General features: G+C 37.2%; 1 protein-coding gene across 1 annotated transcript; it reads right to left on the bottom strand.

The window, feature by feature from the left end:
• Positions 1-309: 309 nt before the first annotated feature.
• On the bottom strand, positions 310-17516 carry LOC137392207 (pyruvate dehydrogenase E1 component subunit beta, mitochondrial-like). The gene is made up of 10 exons (XM_068078861.1): positions 17381-17516; positions 9050-9106; positions 5572-5742; positions 4262-4297; positions 3567-3708; positions 3329-3472; positions 2995-3105; positions 1613-1704; positions 1225-1366; positions 310-827 (listed from the first exon to the last, which is right to left on the bottom strand). The coding sequence occupies exons 1-10, from the start codon at positions 17426-17428 to the stop codon at positions 679-681; spliced, it is 1092 nt and encodes a 363-aa protein (XP_067934962.1). The 5' UTR covers positions 17429-17516; the 3' UTR covers positions 310-678.
• Positions 17517-17897: the final 381 nt, after the last annotated feature.

Raw genomic sequence — 17897 nt, 5'->3', positions numbered from 1 at the left:
CTGTCACAGGTGTCTTCAGACAATACCATTTAATGCATATAAAATTGCCACGAGAGTGTCATCAGATGTAGTTGCGAATAAATGTCTCCTAAATTGATATTGCAAAAACAGAATAAGTGTTCTCATTGACTTACGGAAACATTACCTATTAAATATTAACTCATACAATGAATATATGTAGCTTCTACAATGTATATACAGTATATCTTTTATCTGGTCGTAAGCTTCACTTTCTCATGGCTATTTATTGGTACTTGAAAACCATTTTTCATGTTGTTTTTGTACTTGCCATAGCTGTTGGTAAGACACTCTATCTATACTCATATATACTACGTAGTTAGTTGATGAAGTTTCACATAAAATCAGTAAGTCAATACATTCAATATATCTATGGCCATTCAATAATCAGTTTAGAGATATTTCTATTTTATAAAAGTAAATGGGGAGTTGTCCATGTCTTCAATGAGTGAACAGATTCTCACTAGACAGATGAGAACCATGGCTTTATGTGAACATAACAAAGAATACGTAAATACACTTTATGTTAGTAAACATATAAATATTGTGCAACAGCATAAATCAGCTCGAGATTTCCTAGACAACATGAAGAATATAGCACGTGATATTATGATATGTCACTGCACAACCAGATAAAAAATGACAATCATGATGCTAGCATCACTTGACATTGAGATTGCGTTTCACAGCGGTTACAATGTCAGAAACTTGTGGTAGAGATTTCTCCTCCAAGGACTTGGCGTAAGGCATTGGTATGTCTGCTCCACACAACCTCTGCGCAGGTGCGTCCAGGTAATCAAAGGCTTGGCCTACAAAGAAGATGTCAATATCATATATGTATACATGTAATTATATGTAACTATCTATACAGACTGCATTGATTGCGGCTGAATATTTTTTTCACCTCATATTAGAGTTCAGCAGGTATCATAGCAATAACACAGCTTGTTGAGAAGCTACCTACAGATTGACTGAATCCACTCTGGGCAAAAACATTCAAGATGAATTATTGCTTTAGTAGTTTACATTGAAGTTTAAGAAAAAGGTATCGCAACTCCGACAATACCACAAGTTTTGTTTTTTAAGATTTATTTAAACTTCTGTGAATAAAATTTTACATGATTGTAACAGAGCTTTTCACCTACTCTTCAACTAGATATGTTGGTCATATACATACTGTATCACTGAGGCAAGTACGATACATACTTTCCATTATGCGTGCGCAGACCTCTGAACCAACTCCACTTTGGGGCCAGCCACCTTCAACTGTGATAATATGATGAGTTTTCATGACAGACTGAACTAGTGCTGCCTCATCCAGTGGTCTTATTGTTCTAAGATTTACTACCTGCAATCACAAGGTATCATAGACAGAAAACCTAGGAATCACAAGGTATCCTAAACTAAAAATCTGGGTGTCATATAGAATCACGGACTAAGAACCTGGGAATCAGACAGTGTGACAGATTCTTCATCTAATAACAACATGGCATCGCTAACTTACAGTCTGAGAATAACTTGGAAAATGGCTGTAAGTACAATTATACCAGCTAAAATTATATCTTGCAACGTTCAACATTTTACTAAAACATACCTCGCACTCGATGCCCTCTGCCGCCAACTGTTCCGCTGCCTCAAGGCAAAAACCCACATACCTGGAGTGACTAACAAGTGTCATATGTGAACCTACAAAGTAAACCAGTGTGTTAGCCCTGTTGATCTATTTGACAAACTCATTTTAACAACAATTAACTGGAAACCTGTTATAGTCCTGAAAGAAGCTAAGCTCCAACCATAAGTTCAGCCTAAATGACAAACTACCAAATGTTCGTATTTCCTTGTAAAGCTAATATGGTAGACACTCGTATAATTTAAACCTCTTATAGCGTAAATTCCACTAAACGTAAAAAATTGATGTAAGTTTTTGCTTCGTATTACTAAGAAATTCCATATAACTTCAGCATCAAATCAGTGCAAGTTCTCAAGTTCTATTTGAATAACGAGAGTCCCATAGTTAGCCTTAACCATATCGTTCTCTCTCTTGTCACACTTGGGAGAAAGAATGACATAACTAGGACATCTCTGAGACTTGTGGGTATCTCTATTATATATATTAGTGTCCTCAGTCTAATGTGCCGTGAGAATCGTCAGGCAAGCCACTAAAGCAAAGAGAATAAGTAACTGCACAAGTATTCAGAAATACTTAGTAGTGGATGATTGGTGCAGATGCTAGAGTGCCGGTTTACCAATCTAAATGTCACGAATTGGAGTCTCATTGAAATCAATCTTTTATCCCAACTTCTAATTCTGGCTTCGGAAAAACAGACAAACAGACAGACACTGCTCTTACAATAGTAAATATATTTTTTGTTTTATTTTATTTTAGACATTATACATACATATACTTGATGTAGAAATATCAAGATACAAGATATATATCTTGTTTTCTAACATAGACATTCCTGTCTAGCAAAATAGGAAACAAAATCGATTCAGATTGTCATTGAAGGTACACGCGCTCCTTAATAAGGAGAGGTAGAGGTAGGTTAACTGAACATAAAATTACCATAAAGTCTAAACCAAGCAGATGTGATAACAAAAAAGAGAAAAGTTGTCGATACAAACTAATAATAGTAGAGTTACTGTAAAGTTATTAAATAAAAAAGTTTGGTTCAGTTTTTTCTTATTTAAAAGGCCAAAAAGGTAAGTTTGGCACGATCTTGGAGCAGATAAGACTATTTACATGTATTTTACTGTTCATATAACGTAAAATCCCAATAATTTAGACATTCTCGATACAGATGTACAGATAGGAGCGTCTAATGTAATTGTAAACTCCAATAAAAACAAGCGGCTGGGCAGGTTGTGACAGTTCGGAGTTATGTTCTAATTAGAGGTAACTATAACACAGAGTTATGGTGTTAGGACCACCTCAAAATGACAATTACCGCAGCAAACATACAGAAATACACTTACCGGCCCTTTCTATCTTAGCTTTACCTATCGGCAGCACAAAATCGGGTGACATGGACTCAGCAGTCATAGGCATCCTTTCATTATACATAATTTCATTCTCTAGAAAGACGACTACAACAAAAATCAAGACATAGCTTAAAAATATGAATCGCTTTACTAAATATGGATATAATTGTAAAACATTAATATATATATAATATATAGGTAATAATATAATATTGCATAATATCATGATATATAAACATGGCAAAACAACATCTTCATCAGTGAACATAACATGTAAGCAATAATACTAAAATATTCTTGATAAACAGTTTCACTCTAACCTGCCTACCAGGATTAGGGTCTCTAATGGCAGCCTTAAGCAAGCCTTTACAGTCCTCTGATGAGTAGGGGGAGATAACCTTGAGACCTGGACATGAACTATACCAAGCAGCAAAACATTGTGAGTGTTGAGCAGCGACACCAGCAGCAGCGCCTGAAAAATACATGAACAATATAAAGAGTCCAGCGCTAAGGGAAAGCGAGCATCTGCATTGATGCGTAGATATGAACGAACAATCTTAGCTCACCATTTGGGCCTCTAAATGTGACGGGTACAGGCATCTGCCCGGCTGACATGTAAAATGTCTTGGCTGCAGAGTTAATTACTTGATCTATGGCTTGCATGGCAAAATTGAAGGTCATAAATTCGCAAACGGGTTTAAGTCCAGCCTGCATACAAATAAAAAATAAATTAAGTGAGAGGAAGTACCCTGGAATTACGTCCAGCTAGATGTATGTACGGTTATCGGTGATCCACAACAGCTAGTATCTGTATATGAGCATATGGCTAAGTGTAGCAAGCAACATTACCAAAGTCACTTATAATTTAAAAGCTGCAACTCTGCTTCATGTATTTAAAATATTATGGGTGAACCAGAACCAATTATCGCAAAGTACAGGTAAAATGGTGCGAGAGGTAACCAATCAATAAACAAAAAACATTAACCTTTAGTAAGAGTAAAGCCTCACCTTTATATACCAAGCGTAAGTATTTAGTCAAAAGATGCTATAGAAACACAACTAGAAAAACAGCCTCAATAATAAAAATAATTTAAAATAAACTATGCTAGTTACATCAAAAAAAGTTATAAATATTAAGGTATTTGAAGGGCCTGTTAGAGTAGATGAAGGGCTAACCCAGCAGTTGACTTGAACAGACCGCAATATCGGCAGCGTAAGTACAGATGTTGTTCTAGTGCTTAAGTTTTGTCAGACAACTTACCATAGCGGCTCCCACCGCCACGCCAGCAAAGCCCATCTACAAAGCAAATGAGACAGTTATGGCGAATCTTCTGCAGAGTGACAAGGAGTGCTGAGGGTGGGTAATGTATGCGCAAGCACAATGGTTATATTATTACCAGTGCTACTCAATAATAAATGTTCAAAAAAAATCTTGTCAAGTCATCACATGTGCGAAGCAGGGTGCCAGAGAAAATAAGAAAGTTATAGTCTCAACTTTACTAACAAGAGTTTCTACGTGCTGCAATGAACCTCTCCCCCAGTCGAGTTTCTCCTTGTTCTGAAACAGGCTATCAAGTTGCTATTCGGACAAGTATTTCTGAAACAGGCTACCAAGTTACTATTCAGACAAGTATAAGAAACTTTCATGGATAATTGATAACTACATGATGTGTAACGAAAGCTCCTTGAATAGACTGACTGGGGTGCTGATATTAGCGATGTAGTATTTTCAGTTCGGCTATTGTAGCTATTTATCGTTCATCTATAAACATAAATCCCAATGTTTGTCTGTTTGTCCATGTGTCCAGTTAGAGCGATAAAGTTTTAGGAATGAAAAATAGCACTGCTCAAATGATTTGACCTCCCAACCTTTAGCCCACAGACAGCCATTTATCCGATACACTTCCCTGTCTAACTGAGTATATCATGGAATAAAGTGACACATACTTATTACACACCAATCTTTCATGGCTTCACGCTCAACACTGCAGCTAGCGTTATACGTGAAACCATACCAGAGGAAAAATGCGTGCCCATACATGAAACTCACAAGACCAACAAAACTATTGCAATCGGTAGAGATCTGTAGTATGCACTGCTGCTGGTACAGTATGAAGTACACAGAAATAAACACAGTACCCAGAAACAAACACATTACCAAGGTACTAAGAGAGAACAAAATTATGTGGGCAGTACACTGCCTCATTTCTATAAACTACTTATACCTTATTAGAATCAAGAATAATTATGCACTAACTTCACATTACTAGAGTCAGGAATAATGTACAATATTTATAAACCAAATCAGGAGTATTAAAAATTTTGCCAACAGTACACTTTACAATGCTCAATTATAAGCCCTAATAAACACCTAACAAAAAGGTGTTTACTTATTTCCCTTGACATCCAATTATTAATGTAAGCATGAAAAAACTATTGAAAGAGAAAGGAAGGTAGAAACAGAAGTTGCCAAAACTATTCAAGTAATTATGAGAGACACATATAAATCACTGGTCCAGAGGCAAAAAGGTTGTAATAATTATAGTGACATTGTAGCAATAGCAGACACACCTCAGTAATAGGGGTGTCAAACACCCGCCTGTCGCCAAACTCTTTATGCAAGTTTTTGGAGACTTTGTATGCCCCATCATAAAGAGCCACTTCTTCGCCCATGAGAAAAACCTTCTCATCGCGCTGCAATTCCTCCCTTAAGGCTTCATTCAATGCATCGCGAACAGTCATCTACAGTAGTACAATCGGTTAAAGATGTAAAATATAACACCACCATCAATGCATATAGAAGGTTTGCATTATGTTAAAACCATAGATATATAAACCTAGATTGGCCAATAATAGCTATTCCTACCCGTTGCCTTGTCAGACTTAAATAGCATGACGTAACGTCATTGTATTGTACCTCACGCTTGACTGCACTGCTGGTAATAATGAAGCTTATGAGGAGAATTTGACAAAATTACATTTATTTTCACATAAAAACCTTCTTGGATACATAATCCAGTAAACTAAAGCAATTCTGTGATAATATCTGATAACCACCTTGGATTAAAACTATAAAAGTTATGAATTGTTGCGAACAAGTCATGAGCCATCAGGGCTTTATTTGCCACCCTCTCTTATCCCCATTCTCTCTTTTCCCCTTCTCCAAAGAAGATGTGAGAAGGGGAAAAGGGAGAAGGGAGAAAAGAGAGGGGGGGGCAAATAGCCCACCCACTCAAAGATCCAGACCCTGGCTAGGTGAATAGACTAATATCATGCTGAACTAAACATGACTAAATATGATGAGTATGCAAGTATGTCTTAAGTCAAAAACGAGACAGAATGATTATTTTACAGCTGGCTATGTAGCTGGCTAGGTCACCAAAGCTGAAATGTAATGATTGTATCACTAGCTTCGTAGATGTTACCAACTATGATGTAAACCAAGCAACAAATTCCCTAATCACAGTTAAGAATCGTGGTGGCTTGAATTTGTCTTCGCCTGTGGTGATTGAGGTTTGCAACCACAGTGAGAATGCGACGAGAGTGTTGCTTAGTGGTGCTGGATCGGTGAAAAACTTTCCCAGGCTAGCACTAAGTGCTACCATGGAGAAGTTGCTGAGGTTCAACATCATGCTATTGTTTAAAGGTTGACTTGCAATAAAATTCACATTACAGTTATTTGGTATCAAAAGATTCACCATGTTGTGTTGTAGGTGCCAAGTATGTGGAAATGTGATTACAAGCTCTTAAAAGTTAAAAAACGAACAGTTAATCGCAGCCACACGAGACCGCCGTAGTTTGGATTCGCTTTCCCAAACGGCTCAAATGTGACGTAGTTGTTACAGGATGGTTTCTGTTTACACTTTCATGCAACCTCATTCGTCAAAATATTTTTATAAATATACTTCACGCATTCAATAAAACCATGTCTATTGTTCTTACGCGTCTGTTTTATCGTCATTGTAATGCTGTCACTTTTAGCACTGATATCTTATAACTTACCGTAAAAAATCGTTAAACTTTTTAACCTTAGCTCGAAGGAGTACATATCATTGTCTGATAATCATGACGAGCCTGTTGGTCACCTGTGATAATCGAAAAATGCTGCAAAAATTATTTTCGAAATATTGAGTCACGCGATCAGATGACGACTTGATGATTTAATAATGCCGAAACAAAACTGTAAAGTAGCGAGCATCTATATTTGATACGGGGTATTCGGTAAAACCCGAAGTGTTTGTCATAAACTAGTGCTACGATAAGTTTTATATTTAGCTTTTTATTGGCTTTTCAATTCACGTGAGAACATCACGTGACAAGACGATAACCAAACTGTAATGTCTACGTCATCGAAATAAAGAGATTCCAATCTATGGCGGCTTTTCGTTTTTAAGCTTTTAAATGCTTGTAATCATCTTTCCACGTATTTGGCACCTACAACACAACAGAGTAAAACATGGTGAATATTTTGATACCAAATAACTGTAATGTGAATTTTGTTGCAAGTCAACCTTTAAGCTACAAAGAACGATCCACCTCAATACTATTGAGGCATTAACAACGAGGGCATCCTGAGGAATTTAAAAGCGCGTCTAAGAACCTTCAATCCAGCAAATTTATTTTATTTTTAGCTTCTTTCACTAATACCAGAAGTTTTAGGGAAGTGATGGATTTTTGTTTTCTACTATGCTGGCTTATCTATTTCTATATTTGTAAAGTATTTCTTAACTAATCTCTTGTTGATTATAATTGCAGTTGAAAATAAAATTTGTAATAAAAACACTAGCCAAATCATGCTATTAATCTATCACCCATTTAATAGCATTGATCCACCAATGTCTAGCCATAAATTGTAGATTGCATCTATAAACCAAGCCACAAAATATAATGATTGGTGTGATAAGGGTTTCTTCTATCTCAGTTTATTGATGTAACAACATTAGGCTGTAATAGAACTATCTCTTAACCTTAAATGAATAAAAAATCGTTCTGATCCGGTCCGACCTTGGCCCTCATTGCTGACCTCGAGTCTACTCCGACCCTGCATTCCTTGGTCTCGTTCTAGCTCTAGCTAAGAAAGCCGTTGGTTCCATTTCCCTGATCAGATCAAAACTTCACAGGCTCATCATATTTTGTCATGTTTAGTTCAACACGATATTAGTCTATTCACCTAGCCAGGGTCTGGATCTTTGAGTGGGTGGGCTATTTGCCCCCCTCTCTTTTCTCCCTTCTCCCTTTTCCCCTTCTCACTTCTTCTTTGGAGACGAAGAAAAGAGAGAATAGGGATAGGAGAGGGTGGCAAATAAAGCCCTGATGGCTCATGACTTGTTCGCAACAATTCATAACTTTTATAGTTTTAATCTAAGGTGGTTATCAGATATTATCACAGAATTGCTTTAGTTTACTGGATTATGTATCCAAGGTTTTTATGTGAAAATAAATGTAATTTTGTCAAATTCTCCTCATAAGCTTCATTATTACCAGCAGTGCAGTCAAGCGTGAGGTACAATACAATGACGTTACGTCATGCTATTTAAGTCTGACAGGCTTTTTCCCTATTGGCCAATCTAGGTATATATATCTATGTAAACAAATGTTGCAGTCTACTAGGTATACTGCACTAGGCATATCTATATATATTTCTTAAAGTATGTATGTGCGTCCCTCCAGCTATAGCTATTATCATAATAGCTGTAGCTGGACAACGCTGATGCAACGTCATGGTGTACCCGTCATTAGAAGCTTAGTGCTTATTAACTAGCTTACTAGAATTTTCCATTAGCAATGTGCCAGGCTAATAGCAAGTGGCAGGCAACTCTCATTACTTCTCATTGTTTATGAGTCGGTTTTTAATACTATTTTTATTGGCAATGTGCCAGGCTAATAACAAGTGGTAGGCAACTCTCATCACTTCTCCTTGTTTATAAGCTGATTTTTAATACCCGGGCAACGCCGGGAGGTACAGCTAGTATATTATACATGTACACCATACTTAGTATGGTCTAGGTCTACCTGGTCTAGGTATATACTAGAATATGTAGATACCTACCGACATATCTGAGCTGGAGCAGAGAGCCCGTCCAGACTGAAGGTGAGCATTGCATCCCTACAAAATATTTGACCACAAGTCATTCAATACATTAGCGCTAAACTTTACATAATGTATACAACAACTACGCGCTTAGAAAAAAGTTTTATAAAATAAAACATTAAAAAATAATGAGATTCATATTTGCAAGAGTTTCTCCTCTTTAACCACTAAAAGAAGATTCCTAATTTATTGTTACAAAATCCAGAAAACAACTTGCAGAATTCGGCAAATATTTATCAAAATGCTACTCAAGTTTTTTTATAATGGAGACTACATAAACCGCACAATGTTTTTTGTGACTGAAACATGCAGCTGGTTATACTGCCAGATTTTCATGAGAATCCGTGATGACCAAGCAAGCATTTACTGTATTTTTTAATCCATAGATTTCACAAATGTGTAAAACTGTAGCTACTGTAGAAAACTATGAAAAACAAAGCTAAACAGGAGGTCATACTGTAAAAAGGGCTAACAAAACATCGCTAACAAAACATCTAGTATAATATTTAGCACCATAAATATATATATATATATATATACATATGAAGTCAATATTGTAGATCAAAAACCTAAATCGATTCCATTGGCTTTAAGTGCTATTAAAATTTGAAATTCTAAACTGAAAGCCAAAAAAAACTTCTAATAGAAGCTAAATACATAATTGCAGAAAAATTGAAAATCTATACATAGCATCTACTCCATCTAAAACTTTTACAAGCATTGTGAGTTAAGCGACGGATTGTTTTGTTCGCATTGAATAAAAAATCGCAAATTACTAAAAGTGAAGAAAAAATACATATGTAAATATTTTATTAATTGTTAGCCAAGAATGTAGTGATACAGGCCCAACGCACAATGCTTAAAGTCAGCAAGCAAGCAACCCCTAGGATAGGCTATTCGAGATTACCCAACAGATACTGTTTCAGTGCCACTCAAAACTTAGCAATACATCTAATATTCCTGAGATAAAGAGGAAAACAGATTCAGGTATAAGACATTTAGTATGAAACCTGTTTCTGGCCACAAATTGACATAGCAGCAAGAATAGCTATAGAGAGTCTAGACGGTCAAGTGAGGTAGTATGGTGCAGGCTGAGATTCAAGGGTAAAAAAATATGGTGTATAAGCTATGAGACACAGACGCTGTTGGTAAAGCTGTTGTATACGGAGAACTTTAGCTTTTTTAAACAATGGAGCTGCATGATAAGTAACAGGTTTTCTGTACATAGTTTTAAAATACGCTTTTGTATAAAAAGAATTTTGTTATACAACAAAGCATGTATGTATATACAGTAGATGTTTACTGTACAATGTAGTATGTATGTATATACAGTAGATGTTTACTGTACAATGTAGTATGTATGTATATACAGAAGATGTTTACTGCTTATGAGACAGTTATAAAGATGAATTAACATATGTTGGGGAAGGCAAGAAAAAGCGAGATAAATCAGTTCAGAGATAAATGCAAGCTTAGACCTTAACTTGGCAAGATGAGAGAACCAGTTTAATGTAAAATTAATAATTACACCAAGAAACTTGATATTTTCAGCATGATGTATATTACCGCTATTTATTGAGATCGTTCTTTTATATTTATAACAATTTTAAGAACGAGTATTTCTTTTTTGAGGGTTTCTTAATTATAATAAAGTTAGTCTTTCTAACATTTAATGTTGAGTTTATTTATAGAGCACATATTTCTGACAATGCTCAACCCATTATTTATTACAGAAATGTCTTCATCATGAGATTTAGGTTCAAAGAACAAGTTTGTGCTGTCAGCAAACTGGATGGTGTTAAATGATTTTGTGTAATGAAATAAGTCCTCAATGTATAATAGTAATAAAGTAGGACCTAATATGGAGCCTTGGGAAACCTCGTAAGTGATTTTAAAAAGGAGATTACAGCGTGTTGTTTAAGAAACCATGTTGGTAACGGTCAGTTAGGTGATGATTACCGGTAGTTAATTTGATAGAGGTGTTACAGAATTCATGTCTTTGAGCTTGCGCAATAATATATCATGGTTAATAGTGTCAAATGCCTTTGAGAAATCAATAAATACACCAATGATTATTTTTAAAACATTTCGGGTTGGAAAAGCATTATTTACAAACTTAATGAGAGCATCTTGATAAGTTTAAGCTATCTTTATTTTTTGAGATCTAAACTGTGTGCTAGAAATTATAATTTTACTTTCGAGATGAAATTGTATTTAGTGATTTGAAATATTTTAAAATATTTTTGAATACATTTGCAATATTGAGATTGGTCTGCAATTGATTAGCGAAGTTTTGCAACCTTTGTTTTTAAAGATAGGTAGTACCCTCGGACACTTTTATAGTTAGATGACGCGAATACATAAGTGTCCTAGGATACTTTAGCCACTTTCATTCTTGATGGCAAGATATTACATAAAATAGATTGGGTAATCATATGTGTTAGTGGTTCTGCCAAAAAATTGGCAGTCTCTGACTAGTTTTGGCACTATGCTATCTAAGCCTTCCACTTTATACTCATTCAACTTTTTTAATTTCTGTTGCACTTTGCCACTGTCAATCAATTCAAAATTAAACTATTTGAAGTGATGCTCAGGTTTACTAAGGCAATTATGTTACACTCTGATATTGAGTTAGCTAACTGAGGTCCTTGTTGTATAAGCAAGCGTCTCTTGCGCGCCTGACTATGTTACAGAAACTTAGGCTAAGGAAGCCAGCTAGGCTCTAGAAAGCAAAGCCTCTCACACAAGCTTGCTGGATTATGTAGCTTTTTCAGCTTATTGAGGTTCTTAGGTATATATATATAAATATATATATATATACAAGAGGGAATTGGAGAGCATTCTTCTTCCTACTTCCAGCTAGTGAAGACGTGGTGAGTGCTTATAAAACATGGCGTCGTAGGCAAACTTGGCTTGCGAAGGAGTGATCAGTGATTCAGTGAAGGTGTTAACAGTGATTAGTGCTCGAACTGTCACGTGGACATTTGAGAGTGGTGTAAGGAACAGTGATACAGCGTTGACAGTGTTCAGTGCTCGAAATGTCATGTAGATATTCGAGGGTGGTGTAAAGATAAGTGCTCAGTGATGGTGTTACAGTAATTAATTACCTATTCGTTTCAGGAAGAGCAAGGTTAAGTGTTTTGATTACTTTTGTGCAGTAATCAAGGTAGCGGCATTCATAAATTTTTAACGATGACTGCATTCAGGTTCAATGTTAATGATTTCCCTAGGTTAGTTATTAACCCTAGTGATGTAGCCAATTCCTATAAATCTTGGCTAACAGAATTTGGCTCATGTGTAGAGAGCTTACCACTCTGAAAATAGGTAGAGCTGAAGGAGGTCAGAATCATTTTAGCAGTCGCATTAAACTGCTTGCGCTATCGAGTGCTATATGTAAGAATAGCCGTGAGGCTTTAAAGTCTGTATGATTAATTCGTTTAGAGTAACATAATTCTACTTATGAGCAGGCCATGGAACACCTAAATAGAAATTATGGTGGGAAGAAGACAGTATACATTAGAACTATGAAACTCGTAACTTGTTCTCAAGCATGTGATGAAAATGATTATATATGAAGAGTTGAGAAACTCAGCAGGAATTTAAACTTTGGTGGCAATGATAATGTTAATGGACTCGGAGAGTCAACGCTACGTAGGCAATTGATGCAGGGAAGGGATGTAGATTGGGCAAGGTTATCTGACACTTTCAGAGCTAGACAACTTGCTCATGATTCAGAAGTAGCGGCCATTGTTTCTAGGCAATCTAAAAACAAAACTGAAGCACTGGTCGTAACACAAGTAAAGGTGCAGAAGTTCATAGAATTGCCTAGAAGGAGTGAAATACTATTATGATAATAGGTCCAGGAATAGGTACCCCAAGGCTGGGTGTAAAACTTCAGGGAATATGTCTGCTAGACATGAATGTAGAAGCCGACATAGAAACTTTAGTCGGTCTTCGAGGTATTCTGGTGCTGATAGACATAATTGGCGCACTAGGTCTAATGGTGAACTTTCACTTAAGAGTGATAAATATTACAACTGTGGTAGTTGACAGCATCAGCTTCGCAGTTGTCCTGCTGCTAGGTGCTTTACTTGCAATAAAAAAGGCCATACTAGTATTGACTGTGCTAGGAATGGTTGTGAGGACTCTCGGAGACAAGATCTTAACAGGTACCGCTATGATGGAAGTAGCAGTAGCGAAAGTGACAAGAATAGGACAGAGGCTCAGGTAGAAGAGACAAGCACTACGCATGTTCCCGTCATCTTAGTAGGAGGGTGAGGTTTTCTTCCTCTAATCCTAAATGATTAGATGATAAGATAGTACAAACAATAAAGGTAAATGATATTGAGGTTGATTTTTTGCTTGATACAGGGGCTGAGATTTCAACAGTAACTGAAAAAACAGTCAGCAGGTTAGATTTACGGTTAAGAGCACCATCAACTGTTTTGCCTGCAGTAAATGGTTCCGAGTTAAAGGTAGTAGGTGAAGCAGAGGTTCGGTTGAGAAGTAGACACAAATCCATGGTCATTCAAGTTCATTTTATAAAAGGATTGAACAAGAACTTTTTGGACATAAATGAGTTGAGGCAGCTGAAACTGTTAGCTGTTTTAAATGCATTATGTACGAAAGGTTTTAAGCCAGTTACATTGTTGCCTCCTAGGCCTATAACTGCTGGTCTATGTTGGCATCTTTCAGATGATGGCAATATGCAAAACTTGACAAATAGGTCTGATAGAAAAGGTAAAGGTTCCAGAGATAGGAAGGACAGGAAGGCCGACCAGGAAAGTATTCAATGAGGGTGGTACCAGCTCAGAAGAAGTTGTTCCACAATCAAAGGTGCATGGTCGTAGCACCAGCTACGCAGAGGCAGCTCAGAGTAAGCTGCAACCTTCCCTGAATCAGGTGAGCAGCTTCTTTAATGAGGTTTAGTCTGGTTTGATGTCACGTGAGATTATCTTACAGCGTAACCATGCCCTTGCTGAACGCAGATCCAGAATAGAGGAGTACAGGAGGGCTATTGCAGCCATAGAGGTTGACGAGTGCCAGCTCCAGCCGGAGATCGAAAATGAGCAGGAGTTCAAAGCTGCCTTGATGAACTTGGCTACCCTGAAGGACAAGGTCTTGAAGAACGCTAGACTGCCTGCTACCCAGGCTAGCTGTTCTAGCTGAGAGGCTAGTAAGGCTCAGTCATAACTACCGGCAGACAACCAGCTGTCTGTCGGCGGGGAGGCCCACTTGGCTCTCCACACCTCAAAACAGGGAGGTGCAAAAGATGCTGTCTTGACACTAACCTGTACTAGCTGCGAGGCTAGCCATGCCAAAACAGGGGCATGGTAGACCAGGGGTAGACTTCTTGGGCTAAAGCGATGGAGGAGCAGGAGGCTCTACTAAAAGATGAGCCAGGCTCTGAGGAGAAGTGTATGATCCACCTTCTTTATGATTCAAATAATTCGATGACGTCAGTAAGAGAGAGTGACCCCGATGCCTAATCAAGAAACGGGAGCAGGTAAAGACAGGGACAGGTATGTACTCTGGACTTGCATGTAGGAGCTGACGACTCAACCCATACATGTAAGGCCACTTTTGATTTTAGTATGAGTTAACACCTGGCTAACAGGCTGCCCTCATGCTCATGTACAATTGCTAAACTCTTGTTTAACACATTGGCGAGCTCACGAAGATTGCAGGCTCTATTATGGCACCAGAGGATAGTATACATGCATGTCCGACACTGTGCCTGAAGCTTGTTGCTTCCTAACATGATTGGTGGTAAAACCGATGTTTGAGCCCCAATAGTTACAGTACCTATGTTCAGGCTTAAATAAGGGGCGTGTTGTGTATGCAGGCTTCTCTTTCGCGCCTGACTATGTTACAGGAACTTAGGCTAAGGAAGCCAGCTAGGCTTTAGATGGCAAAGCCTCTAACACAGGCTTACAGGATTACGTAGCTTTCTCAGCTTATTGAGGTCCTCAAGTATATATATACAGTCAAACATGGATAACTCGTCCACGGATAGCTCGAACACATGGTTAATTCGAACGGTTTCTTTGGTCCGTTCCCACGTAATGATAAATTGCTATAGATAACTCGAACTCAACACTGTTAATTCGAACTGTTTTTTTGCCCAACAGCTACCGAAACGGTTGTTATCGCTTTAGAAAATCGCTTTATTCAAAGCCATAGAGGTAAACCTCATCTTTTCGTAATTCATAAGCGTTGTTATTACCACCATCGGCAAAATATTTTTGTCAACGACTTTTCTAAAGGTTTGGTCAAATTTGATTTATATTGCTATACGATGAATAGCACGAGCTTGCCGGGTCACGCGCGCAAGGATTTTCGCCACGCACATACAAAACAAAAATCGCATGTTGTTTTGTATGTGCGTGGCGAAAATCCTTGAGTGCGTGACCCGGCTAGCCCGTGACGAATAGTTTTCCGACGTTGATTCCGTGTTGAATCAATGTCGGAATGTTGAATGTTTAAAACGTCTTAAAAATTGTTGTAATTAAACGTATACGTTGTCTTAGCTAAAAAAACTATTCATCGTTTGACCTAAACGCAGAATACGTGTGTACATTCAATAAGTATCCATTCAAAAAGCGTGAGTGATATACAATGTACCGTAAAACCTCGTAAAACTTTTAATTGAACTGCCTCGGAGTGTTGCTCTTAACGAATCCCAGGTAAAGTAAGGTAATCTTTGCATAAACTTCAAGAAAAATCGGCAAAATTGATCGTGGGTAAAACGCTCAAAAAAAAGATGTCTTTTCTTTTGAGCATTTCAACAACGATCAAGTTTTGCCAATGTCAATCTAAAAAACGTCCTGGCAATAACATCACCTCAAACAACAAACCAATCTCAAGTGATAGAAAAATCTCTATACTTTTTGATAAAAACGTTTTAAACTTTACATTAGAAGCATTTAATTTGAAACAAGCCATTTGTGCTTTTGATTTATATTATAGTTTGCATATGTACATGTATCTACTAATAAATAAGTAAATACATGGACTTGTGACAGTGCTCTGATAACTTGAACGCTCTGATAATTCGAACACTTTTGCTCGGTCTCGTGAAGTTCGAGTTATCCATGTTTGACTGTATATATAATATAAATATATAATATAAATACGGGACAGATGGTGCAGTTGGTAAAGTGTTGGGACAGTGATCATTGGGTCCTAGGTTCAAACACCAACAACTGCACCCTTCTGGCAGGTCCTTAGACAAGACCCTTGCTTGTATATTGTCTACAACCTCTATAAGGAGTGCAATAATCAAAACCATGTCGGCTTGGAAGTCGCCTGACCAAACAAGGTCTGCACTGCCTGTAGATGAACCAGGACAAGGCAGTGACAAATGGGCTACTGGTTCAAAACGGTTGAGTGCTCAAACTCCCAGGTCTCTGGTAGAGCAGAAATTACCACCCAAATGGTTAACTAGAGTGAAGAAACAATTATATATATACATAAAAGGGAATTGGAGAGCATTATTATTCTTGCTTCGAGCTGGTGAAGACGTGGTGAGTGCTTATAAAACAGTCCTATTTCTGTGAAGAATTTGTTAAAAGAGTTGGCTATTTTATTGTTATTGCATTTTATTTCTGAGTTATTGATTACAATTTTGTCAATATCTGACGTAGGAGCTTTTTTATGCCAGCTAGCTTCATTGATAATATTCCAAAGCTTTCTGGAATCTGCATATTGTTTTTCTATTAAAGCCTACATTCTAATAATAGCTTTGCTTAGCTTTTTTAAATATTTTGAAAGTCTGAAAGTGTTACGAATGTAAAATTTTGCCAGTGATACATTAAAGTATAGTACAGTGAGCTACAACACCATCCTTGAGCATTAATATACAGTACACTAAACCAGCACACCCCAAATGCATTAAGTTGTTACAGTAGCAATAGGCCCATACAAATATTAAATTAGCGTTAGTGTTGCTTAGTAAAACAGCGTAACACTTAAAAGATAGTTAGCAAATGAATAGAAATGGAATTATGTGAGGCTATTCGACTTGAGTTTGAATAAAACATTCGTCGGCTTGCTATGGCGCAGTTCTAAATGATAAGCGACTCGAGCACCTTTTGTAAGCTTATACTCATTCGCCTAAAATAAATAAATAATTTTTTACAGCGGGTCCTAAAGAGTTCCGTGCATATTGTGAAAAAGGTTCGTGTTATGCCACGAAGATAGTGTTCCAGTACATGACGAGGCACATCTAAAAATAACTAAATATTTATGAGCTTTACCCTAGCTACTGAACCAATTACCAACACATACCCTTTGTATAACAGAAAAGCCAAACTTTTTCACTGCTTTCGAAAACATTGAAGATATTTTGTTCAAGTCGTTCTGTTTAGAAAGTCAGCTAAATATCAGCAAATTTGCTCGTCTTGCCGTGCATTTACTTGGCCGGTTATTTCAGAGCTTGGTGCGGGCTGTAGTGGGCCACCAACTTCGTTAAAAACTCGGTGTAAGGAAAACTTGGCCTCACGATAGCCATATTCCTAAAACGGCGAGAAGGTTTTGAGGGTTTTGAGGCTTTTGTGTTTTTACTTTTTAGCCTTTTGTAACCGTTTACTTTGAAAGAAGACAACTCCGCAATTGCATTAATTACTGTTGTACTGTCATTACACCCAACGCGATTCCACTAATCATCATGGCCAGGTTTTAAAAACTCCAGTTTTTTCGCCAGGTTGTCTTAGTTAGTCTTCTCCAGAACCTATATCTGGCATTTACCCCATACAAAAATGGGTCATATAACCTGTTTCATACAAAGTTATGTGTTGGTTGCCTT

Source organism: Watersipora subatra, chromosome 3 (assembly GCF_963576615.1).
Source record: "Watersipora subatra chromosome 3, tzWatSuba1.1, whole genome shotgun sequence".
In the NCBI taxonomy this organism is placed as follows: Eukaryota; Metazoa; Bryozoa; class Gymnolaemata; order Cheilostomatida; family Watersiporidae; genus Watersipora; species Watersipora subatra.
The sequence above is the reverse complement of the archived record's forward strand: the minus strand, read 5'-3'. Positions and strand labels throughout refer to the sequence as shown.